The following is an 11,744-nucleotide window of genomic DNA, read 5'->3' on the forward strand; positions in this document are numbered from 1 at the left end:
ACCTGCTGCCATGTGCCAAGGCCTCCCACACTACAAGCACAACTTCAATACCCAACGACAGGTCTTTTAATCAGAGGAGTGGTGGGGCCAGACTCTGTCAACTTGCATCAGTTTGGGGTCTGGTAGGACAACTGAGAGCATGGGAGACGAGAGTGTTCTGGTTAGTAGGGATCTGGTAGCACACTGCTTTTCTTGAGCTTGCTCCATTAGTCAATCATCAGTCCAGATGAGAAGATCAATTAAAGATCCCAAGCTAGGCGGCGGTTCCAAGTTTGCTAGTTAATCTTAATAGTCATTGAGTGCCTCCCTAAAGTGGTGTCATTCTGTGGTCTCATTCCAGTGAGTTTCTGTGGCCAGATATATGAATTCCACTGCATATTTGGCGACGGCCCTGGCACCCTGACAGAGTGCGTGGAGAGCAGCTTCTGTAGTATGTTTTTGATTAGGTTCTTCAAATATGCCCGCCATTGCCTGTACAAAGCAGGCTAGGTACTAATCCTACTCAGGACTGATCCATAGTATGACTGTGGCCACAGCATGAACTGGAGATGACACTGGTTAACAAACCCATGAAACTTGGCTAAATCCCCAATGAATTTATCGGCTGGGCGCAGCTTGGGCTCAGTGACAGTGGATGTTGTGAGTCTTGGGGACACAGAAGACACTACCTGGGCTTATTTTGTAATAAGAGGCCTGGACTTGACATGATTCACAGCCATTTTGTGTATGGACTTAGCATAACACTCAGCCATCTTGTATGTTCAGCCACCATAAACTGGAAACACAATTATAGAGTCAGGAGAATTCAGCCTTGATGTAGGCACACATATAGAAAAACATTGGCTGCAGCCCTACTAACAGGAGACCGATGGATATTCACAAAGTCATGAGAATGGACAAGCTAACCTTGAGTTTCTGCAGCTTCTTTCTGATAATAAAAAGTATGAGTTTTGCTATTGCAAGTGTATCCCACTAACGAAGCATAAAGATAAGCACACCTTAAGATGTTTTTACTAATTTTGAAACATACAAAAGCTAATGAGTAGGCAGTCTTAGGCATGTGAACTCCTGTATAGTGAAAATGATTGGTTAGTGTTTTTGCATAGCTTCTTTGTAAGTAAAATAATTGGTTACGGCATAGATAAGAGAAATCCTCATTTTATCTATATAATAAGGGTCAGAAAACAAGTTCCTTGGAACTTAACTCCAGAATACAGCTCAAGACCAGAGCTGCTAGAACTTTTTAATCCTTGCACGACCTCACTGTGTAGAAGCTGGAGCCCCAGACGACATGACCCTGACTGGGCATCGGGAGACATCTGTCTGTTTTATTGGGAGAGGCGAGCATAAGATGCTTGATGTGTGTATTCTGTTGATTTGTTGTTAATTGTTAATAACCACTTGTACATGTTTAAGGATATTCACTGTGTGAGGGCTCTTTCACTGGGATAAGGCCTAGCAGACTCGTAGAGTCCACGAGGAATGGGTGTTTGCCCTGAGCCCATGGAGGGATAAAGTTGGGTCCCTTACACTCTGAGTACCCACAAGGATCTGTAGGGGGTGGGAGCCCTACACCCTGAGTACTCATGAGGGAGGGTAGGGGTGGAGCTGTAAATTGTGCAGGTAACAGTACCTGAGCCTGGAGGGCTGCAATCCGGTCGACATAGCATAGCTACCTGAGCCTTTCAGGACCCCCATCAACATCTGAAAAGGGAGGGGGGCTCCTGACGGGGCCATTCTGGAGGTTAGCTCCATGCTGTGAAGTGAAGCCCCTGCTATCTTCTAGTGGCTGCTCAAACTGTCATGCACTGAGGTGTAGGCAGTGCAACCTAGTGGTTGGAGCATAATCAGAGAGCAGAAGCAGAGGTGTGGTCAGGAGGCAAGCCAGTGCTCAGAACAAGGAGTTAAGAATCAGGAGTTTAGAGGCTGGCAGGGAGTAGGGTTGGAGCGCAGCAGGCAAGGGGTGGAGCAAGGGCTGGACAGGAAGCAAGTCTGGAGCAGCTGTACGCAAGTAACGCATTGAGCAGTCACTGTGCTACAGGGCTTAAATGGTGATCTGTTGGTTCTTCTGGCCAATCAGGGAGCATAGTCACAAAGTGAGCACATTGGGTTGCTAGGCAACTCAGCCCGCAGGCAGCCGAGTTCCTGAGGGTATCCGTTTCAATGTCTTTTTATTATTTGTTGTTGTTATGTATTTTATTGCTGTAGTGGATAGGACATGGATCAGGACCATAGTGTAATATCTTTGCTCCTTCATCCTCCTTGTAATTTTCCCATTGTGCTGCTGAATATGCACATAACATTCAGATCAAGGCTATGTGATAAAGCAAGATGGATTGCCAGTGTGACAATCGGCTCCTTCACCTATGACAGCCCAATTTCCATACTGTTCAGTAAAATGCCATTTTCTGTTCCAACCTTTTCCCCATATGTCACAAAACAGCACAGGGCAAAAAGAGGATTTCTCTCCCCATTCATTCCAAACCTACATTAAAAGCAGTCTGAATGAACTTCATCACATGAAAACTTGACATGTTTTGTTCAGCTCTGGTGGTAAGATGAATGCAGCTTCTTTCTTACTCCAGGAAATATAACTGTTTTGCCTAAATACTCTTTCATATTTGCCCAGTGTGTAAATAATTCAGTCTTCATTCAGTTCCACATACTTCCCTCCACTGGACATATGTGGACAAAATATTAACTAAACCAGAACAATATTTCAAGTGCAAAATCATGCTTAAAAGGGATAAGGTGGGTCCAGTAATGTCCATTTCTATAAGGATTACACAGTAAAATGGAAAAAAAAATGAAGGTGGAAGTATCTAAATAAAAAGTATACTAATAATAATGCCAGTTTTGGAGTGCAGAATTACATTCTAATAAATTGTGGAATAATGCTTATATTGAAAGGCCTTTGCCTAGCAGTTCATTTGAATAAAAGCTGCTAATGATTTTTTTAAAGTCCAGAAAGAGTTTTAAAATGTAATATATTTTTCCTCAGACACTTTTAATCATTGCCTGCCCATCCAGATTTAATCAGTTTCCTCTCTCTCTCTCTCTCTCTCTCTCTCTCGTAAGACTTTATGAAGCTTTTGTTGATTTGCAGCCAGTGAAGGTACTTTTAATAATTTATGGTAAAAGGGTTTAATTTTTAATAGACAAGAATGGTTTAGAGATACCAATATACTGCTGTGTGTAGTAAGTACAGTACTACACTCTGCAGAGTAGTTAGTAAAAAAGAGGAATCCAGTCCAAATGTTATTGGAAACATATTTATTTTATTACTACAATGAATGTATAATTGAAGAATCTGTCCAACCTGAAATTATTGTTCACAACTTATTTACCAAGAGGATAAAGTTCTTTTCAGCTTACTACTATAATAACTCAAACCCAACCGCACCCCCATTATTTTCTGTCTCCTGTGCTGTTCGGTTGCCCCCGCAGCCAGGAAAAAGCATATTAAAATGTGACGTTATGCATTCATTTGCTGGATTTGGCTATTCAAGAAAAAAGCCTCTTGAACTGAAGGCTGATTCATAAGGTGCAGTGTTTAAAATAATGTTATTTGTATCAATTCTTCACCTAAGACTACCTGAATAATGGAAATTCTCAGCTATGTAAGGCTGGGGGTTATTTTAAAATGGAGGCCCTGGTTCAATACAACAGGAAGAAGTGTCTGCTTTCCCCACTGTGCTGTGATCAAAATGCAGGTAGCCACCATGGCTGAATAAGCTCCTTTCTTCTCCTGCACAAGCAGGTAGAACAGGATAATGTTGCACTTAATAAAGATGGAAATGATCATCATAGCCAAAATAACGCTTCCAATTCTGATCTCACTTACACAGGTTTTTATACCAAAGTATCTTCAGTGGAGTCATTCTTGATTTATATTGGTGTAAGAGGAAAATCATGCCCATTGTATCAAACAGTACCAAAATTCTGATTTTATTGAAGATACCTGGGTGCCTCCTGTACTAAACTGTTGTACACCATAGCATAAATAGAACATAGTGTAACTAGAACAGCGTATTGCATATCATGCAGAATGACTGAAAAATGACCAGACTGTTGTTTCAATGGAAAAAAAATATATTTTTAAATCTTGCTATTTCAAAATGAGCCATAAAATAGGTCATATAACACACAATGGCAAAATGAATGTGCTATGAATGATTTTATCATTATGGAAATGCTTGGATGCTTATTGGTGACATGAGTCCTGTAACACATAATTTTCGCACAATAGGTTGTTAATAATGGATAAGGGTTTTCATTATATTATATGAAATGGAATGAACAATATTGAAGTTTGTTCTTTCACTGGAATCCTGTAACTCATTGTGGACTGAGTTGCTTATAGTGTGGGATGCTCTACGCCATTACTACTAATCACATTTTAATGTCAAATATTATCAAAGTAGATGTTCTCTAGACCAATGTAGATGATTATCATAGAATCAAAGAATATTAGGGTTGGAAGGGACCCCAGAAGGTCATCTAGTCCAACCCCCTGCTCAGGGAGCAGATCCTACTCCTTGTTGCACAGGTATGTGAGAATTCTTTCCCATGCCCACTCCCACTGCACAAGCAGCAAGGAAGGATCACTTCTAGCATTCAGGAAAGCACTCGGAACTAGCCCAGCATATGGGCCCACACATGATTGTTAACATTTTCAAAAGCCTGTCCTGGCTCAAGTGCCTGATGGGCACTGAGATGGGGAGCTTAATGCATGTTTGGGTACTTCAAGTATTTTCAGAACAGGAGTTTAGTCCTAGCCAAGTCCCCTGAACACTCTGGGTGTTGAATGCTCTCAGAGTATGTCTTCACTGCATAGTTAACCCAAGTGGTTGGCCACTGGATCTGAGCCACCCAGAATAGCCTAGCCCAGGTGTGAGCATCCCCCCTGCAAAGTCCTACCCACATTCCTATGTCCTGCACTCACCTGTGTGTGTCTGGGAGCATAATCCATTGTACTCTGTCCTGAGACACTCTAGGACTCTTTCCCAAGCAATTGTCTGTCCCATGGGGGAAACCATGGGAAGGACATTGAAGGACTGTTGGTACTGAAATTATTTTTGCCTCATTACAAAGTGGGTGGGTTCCAGCTCAAGTCAAAGTGGAGCCTGAGTTCTAACTCACTGCCACACCTGAGATGCTGAAGAATGGCCACTGGCCTCCCTCCCACCAACATGGGTCCTAAATGCCAACTATAGCTAATTATTAGTAAAATGTTTTGGAGAACCATTCTTAACATACACGCACACACATGCACACACACACACAGCAAAACCCCCACTATGTGTGTTTTTGTTATTTTATCGTTTTTCTTACTTTATTGTAACATCTGGGGATGTGAAATTGTAGAGTACTTTAAGGTGTCCCAAATGAAAAACCTCTGACTCATTGAATCTTTTAACCAGAAAGGTAGTACAAAAACCAACCAAGCTAGTTAAAAAACAGCCAGATGGCAATGCTTAAACTTATCCCCCATGCTTAAAGCACCTCCAAACCTGGGTCAGAAGTTTTTCTGCATGGATGGTGGGAAGGTTCGCCTAAAACTTGGGACTGAGCCCGAGTTAATTGGGAAGTTAAGAGGTTGGGTACTCAATCAACATTTTCAAAAGTGCTCAGTGGCCCCCATGTGCTCAGGTTGTGTCAAAGGAAAAACTAAACTGTGGTGTACTGAAAACTGTTAAAATTGTAAGCTGTCACTTTAAATTTTAGAGGGTTTTCCAGCTCCTCCTTGCAGGATGTGGGGGTGTGGGTGTCCTCTTTAGGGAAGTGTGTGATTTGGGCCTAGCAGCTGTCAGTCTGCAGAAAGTCAGCCTATAGCAAGGCAGGATGAGGTGTGGCTCTGTTTTAGGGAACAGCCTGCTTGTGTTTACTTGTGTGTGATCATTCTGAATTCTAAGAAATAAAATAGTGTTATATTCCAATCTTCCAGCACAAGTGTTCTGTTTTGCAATTAACTTCTCTGTGTGTATGCCATGAACATAACATAAACCAGGAGGGGAAAGTTAAGCCCTCAGGAGTCAACTACTCCTTGATTGCCCTGCACATAATATACCTAAGAACTCCCCTCTAAATTGATTTAAGAAACAAACTCAGACATGAGAGAGAGAGAGAGAGAGTGAAACTGAGAGATTCACAGACACTTGTTGCAGAATGGACAATAGCTGCCCAACTGTCCCTATCCTGACTAGAGAAAATGGGACCTGACTCTCACTCAAAGTATTTCAGAAGCAGTTGGTTCTTGCCAAGCCTGTTTAATTAAGAGGCAGACTATCTCTCAGCACTTAAGTGAAAGACCATTTGAGAAAGAAATGTTCAAAATCCAATGGCCAAATAAAAGGAAAATTTGATGGCACACTCACTAAATGTTAGATATTACTACCTGAAGTGCATTCATTATTCCCTGTCATTAATTCATAAATGCCAAGGCTAGAAGGGACAATTGTGACCATCTGTCTTGCAGATGCAAATCCTGTGGACTGAAGCCTTAGAAAGGTCATAATCCAAAGCTCCCACAAAAACTAAAATCAGAGAAGACTCTGTATTTGTCACACACAGAGCTTTGCACCCATGAAAACAAGTAGTTTAGTCCTAATCAGAGTGATTTTACTCGCAAACTCAAAAATACTTCCCAGTGAAGAATACACAAGTATAGTGGATATAAACAGTCCAGATTATCCAGGTTATTCATAACATAAAACAACTTCTCTTCTTAGAATTTTGAAGATACTATGGTACAACTGAAGAAACTTTTCATCTTCACAACCACAGCATAGAATTCCAAAAATTATTCCTGTAGAGTCCAATTTTCCAATGTGAGTTTCTAATTTGTGCCCTCAGATTGGTGCTTATAGTACTTATGCACTAGAATGTTCAGTTCATGAGTCTATTTGTCAATTTAAACCCCAAAAATATAGGATTTGTACAATCTATATAAAAGCTCATATTCGAGAATTGGGCACATATCATGCATGTGCCTCTAGCTCTTGAAATATTTGCAGCCTTTATGGTGCATGCTTGTTTGTCAAAATGTCCATTAGAAGATTCCATACATGTCTTAAGGATACAGGCCGCATTTTAATCAGCCTCAAGGCTAGTGCAGGCACAGTCATGTCTGTGCACAAATTGGATAGTAGGCTGTCTCCTCAATGAGTGTATACAAACAGGTGTGTGCCATAAACCTATGGATGCAGTTTTAAATGTAGGCTTTGAATAATTTGGCCCTAAAACATCATTACACCATACCCAACCAGCATGTCCTCCTGAAACTTTTTAAAAACACAACAGATAGGCCTGGTAATTAATGGCATGCTCCTTGTTTAGCTCTAATATGGATGAATATGTTTAATACATGGGCCAGATCCTGAAAGAAACACCCATGGATTTCAGTGGGACTTGCGGGTTCTAAGTGTCTCTCAGGGTCCCTCCAATGTCCACTGAAGTTAATAGAAAGACAAACCATTAATTTCAATGGGTCCTATGTTTGCAATTTTGCTCATCTCAAAACAGGCATTATAACCATCCTCCAAGTATAATGTAATCAGAAGAATGCAAAGTCTTGTATCTACATCCTTAACAGATGGTTGATATGAGAAACAGGAACAAGATGCTTTTGTTAAAATGTAGCAATGAAACATGGTTATTATGAGTGCTGGTTGGTGAGGTGTTCAAAGTTAGCTAATTAAAATCTCTTTCATAGCTAGAAAAATATTTGTAAAGGTAATGTGTTTGCAGCAGGAAACAGTGTTTATTAAATATGTTCACAAAACAAATTCCCAACATTCTTCAAATATATATTTAAAACTGCATCCCTAATTAATATTAAGAAATAAAGCATTTGGAGTTGATGTCACAGTTTAAGGAATCTCTTTGTTTTCTAATCATATAAAAAGATGATCATTTCCTTTGCTGTACAGATTCTGAGCTCTCTATATAAACTTAATTTAAGAGAAAATGAAAATCATCTCAATCAAAAGGTTTATTTTATTTACTTTAGCCAAATTTATCTTTTTAACATCAAATACTTTGTGCCTAGATGAATCAGCAATGTCCAGTCTGCAGAGCAGAGATTATGGTGATAAATATTCTGAGGTAAGGTTTGCCTTGGTATGAGATTATTTTGAGAACTGCAGGTCTGATCCTGTGTCCATTGAAGTTAGTGGCAAAGTTCCCATTGACTTCAGTGGCACAGGATCAGGTCCTATAACATCACTAGCATAAACAAGGCTTGTTGAGACAACTTTCATGAAATCTATCCGCTGGCTTATATGTAGTGTGTAAAGCAATTCATGATTTGATTTTCATGCAGTAACCTTGGGATTCAGGGAGATGTTTATTTTGAATGGATTTTTGCTTATGCAGTAAGAAACTGTCATGCTTTTTATTCTTATAAAAGATGCATTACTGATCCAAAATTAATAAAGAAATGTTTGAGATGTTCAAATAATAATGATAAATGGAAAATACTATAAATCTGATGTGGTAAACGGACTTAAAGTTCTACCCTGAAAAATGACTATAAAATATCATCGTGGGGTCCATATTTATTGTGTCTCAATAGCTGCCAAATCAAATTTACCCAGTTTATATTTATACAGTTTATATATAAAGTGATTTTTTCCTAACTTTCTGCCCTAGAAGCAGTCCCTGGGACCTCAGAGTCTACATTATTTTTGCCTTCTGCACCATCGCCAGTTATAAAAATTCTTCAAGCAAAAATTTTACCTTAATTATACCTGTGCACAGGGGTCCTGGAACTAGGGGTGCTGAAGGTGCGGCAGCACCCCCTGGCTTGAAGTAGAAACAACAACCAAATATATGGCTTCCTCTTTCAGCACCCATGTTATACAAATTATTCCAGCACCCCAGCCTGTACAGCCCCTTAGTCTTCAGGTTTGCCCCTTGTTTACACATTTCAGTGGGGTTGCACAGGTGTAACAGGAGATAGAATTTGGTCCCACAGTTAGAAGTGAACAATTCCGTTAATGATGTCTGAATTAGAATAGACTCCAGCTCCCTCTCCCAATAGCTGTGCTTGCTTCTGCAGTGCTGAGGGAAGTAAACATTCATAAAAACGTATGGGCTGGAATGGACAATGTTAATGTTTGGTTTTTAATTTAAATCTAATACCTTATTTGCACTGATCTGCTTTTAAGATCGAGAAACTTAACAACACAACTTCACAAAAATAAGATATGACTTTAACTGTGCACAGAGAACACTTTTGCATAAGAAAATAATTTTTATATAGCCACTTTTCAGAGAACAACGGCACTAATTATTTCATAAAACAATTAATATCCTGGGCTCAATGCTCCACTGTGTCCAAGCACAGGGATTGGGTGCAACAGAAGTGGTTCTGTACCGGTCAGCTCAAGCATGAGATAAAGCAGTGTAGGAGCTCAAGGTCCTTAATGCCCCTATGCCAGTAGAGGATCAGTGTAGCAGAATAGAGTGTGATCCTGGCACACCACATATGCCAGAAATGGAGGAGTAGTTCTGTTAGCTTTACACTAATTTGAAGTTCTCTCAGGCCAGGGGAATTCTCCAATGGCTGGGCAGCATGAATGGGAAGCTGTGGAGATGGGAACCAAGGGAAAAGGAATCATGTGAAGGGAAAAGGAGACCAATAAGAAGGGAAACAACTGTACAGGAAGAGGTAGAGAAGAGGACAAGACAGCAGAAAAGCATGTGCAAGGAGCAGGGAGAGCGGGAAAGGAACAGAACAGATGGAAGGGGAAGATAAAATGAGCAAAAGGAGACTGTGATTGACATTTAGGGCAAAAATGGGTATCACTAAAGCAGATAAAGATACAGAAATGCATTCCTAATTTTCCATGTAAACAACTGCTGAAGTTGCCACTGGAATGTTCTCTGGTAGCCAATGGGAGGAAATAGTCTACAAGACAATCAGTCTACAAGGAAGAGTCCACACTCTGAAAAATGTTTGGGGAATTCGCATTCTAAAAGCATTAGGAAAGTATATTCTTCTCCCCCGTGTCTGTGCCTACAGAAACCTTAAAATTAACAACCTACTGTATGTGATTTGTATGTAGACACATTATCATCCATGTAAAAAGATGATTGTATCATTATTTCTATTTTTAGTCCAGTGAAGACTTCTTAGAAGAAAAGCAGAGAAGTCTCAATTTTGAAGAACTGAAAGACTGGGGATCAAAAAACATCATTAAAATGAGCACTCCCACAGTCAACAAGATGCCTAATTCACTTGCCAATTTACCACTGAGGTTTGGAAGAAATGTTCAAGAAAAAAGAAGCATGAAGCCAGTGGCTAATTTGCCTCTGAGATTTGGGAGAGCTTTTGAAGGCAGTATTTCTAGATGTGCTCCTAACTTATTACACAGGTTCAGGAGATTTCCATTTGTTAAAAGTTCCATCCAATCACTTGCCACCTTGCCACAAAGATTTGGGAAATCACTACCTGCCCACCTGTCAGAAGACATTCAAGAAGCTGAGCAAGGCAATAACAGGTAAGTGTTTAAAAGCATGCGAATGCCCTCCAAATGATAAATTAGCCAGGATTCAATCCTGCCAGCCTTACTCAAGCAATCTCAACTGGGTGTTTGAGTGAGTTTGATTTGCCTAAGTAAGGACATCAGAATGATGCCCAAAGTTCATCAGATTAAAAAGCATTACTATTACTGTCAGGAATTTTTCAACACATTGGTTTTTTTGGTTGGAAAATGCCAATTCATCGAAACTGAAAGGAAAGTGTCAGGTTTGATGAATTTCTCATTTTAAAATGTTTTGAAATTGTTGAAGCTTTCCATGGCAATATCTTCAAAATGAAAAATTCCATTGTTTTCCATTTGAAACAATGTTTTGTTGTGATATTTAAGCTAATTATCATAAACATTGTTTTTAAAGGTCAAAACCAAAATTTTTTGAAAGGTCAAAATTAAACATTTCAATTGACCTGAACCCCAAAATAAAAAGATTGGTTTGGTGACTTGTGAAAATTTTTGAGATTTCAACTTTTCATCCTGATTTAAGACAGGAAATATATTATTTTCAACATTTCAATTTTTTCCAGGAAAGCCATTTCCTACCCAACTCTTATTATTATTTGGACCAACTATTTTCTACTGTGAATTTTATTTTTATACCAATAATAATTCCTTAAAAATACCAGTAATCCAAACATTTCGTTAATCTGGGGGGCCTGATTCTGCTTCACTTGTCTTGCTCTGAAACCACATGTTTTGCCTGCATGAAGCAGAAGAGAAGTCCAGTTCAGAAGCATTCACTGCAGAATCAGACAGCCAGTATTATCTGCATCTGCCGTTTTTCATTCTTCTGTGATTGTCTCACCCGATTATAGCACTTTTTGTTTTGTATTTCTAACCTTTTAGGAATCTGTATTCAAACAACTATATTGAAAAGGAATCAAATGATGAAGACTCAAACCAGAAGAGCTGGGATCTATATTTAAATCAAAAGATGATGTAAGGGAAACAGAGGTGCAAACTGAAATCTAGACTTACCTTCATAATAATATTAATACTATTGTACGTGGCTGGTGCTGTGCAAACCATTGCAGTATATTGCAATGATAACGGTAGTGATTGTTGTACTAGTTCATTTCAGTGGCAGGATATCATAAATTTTAATGACTGCTGCCTGACTGATGTCCTGTCTGTTGTAAATTTTTGAAGAATAGTTGTATTGTATAACTGGAAGCATTTTAAGCAAATAAAAAGACGCATACT

The 11,744-nt window shown here is 39.5% G+C and overlaps 1 protein-coding gene across 1 annotated transcript; it reads left to right on the forward strand.

The window, feature by feature from the left end:
• Positions 1 to 7,968: 7,968 nt before the first annotated feature.
• Positions 7,969 to 11,484, forward strand: NPVF (neuropeptide VF precursor). The gene is made up of 3 exons (XM_077809337.1): positions 7,969 to 8,106; positions 10,123 to 10,505; positions 11,388 to 11,484. The coding sequence occupies exons 1-3, from the start codon at positions 7,969 to 7,971 to the stop codon at positions 11,482 to 11,484; spliced, it is 618 nt and encodes a 205-aa protein (XP_077665463.1).
• The last annotated feature ends 260 nt before the right edge of the window (positions 11,485 to 11,744 follow it).

This window comes from Eretmochelys imbricata, chromosome 2 (genome assembly GCF_965152235.1).
Source record: "Eretmochelys imbricata isolate rEreImb1 chromosome 2, rEreImb1.hap1, whole genome shotgun sequence".
NCBI lineage: Eukaryota > Metazoa > Chordata > Testudines > Cheloniidae > Eretmochelys > Eretmochelys imbricata.

What these genes read in the sequence shown, in the direction of transcription:
- NPVF (XM_077809337.1), top strand. Translation starts at nt 7,969, where the DNA reads ATGAAAATCATCTCAATCAAAAGGTTTATTTTATTTACTTTAGCCAAA. An exon ending in ATGGTGATAAATATTCTGAG is followed by an intron (nt 8,107 to 10,122) that starts GTAAGGTTTGCC and finishes TTCTATTTTTAG; the next exon opens with TCCAGTGAAGACTTCTTAGA. An exon ending in GCTGAGCAAGGCAATAACAG is followed by an intron (nt 10,506 to 11,387) that starts GTAAGTGTTTAA and finishes CTAACCTTTTAG; the next exon opens with GAATCTGTATTCAAACAACT.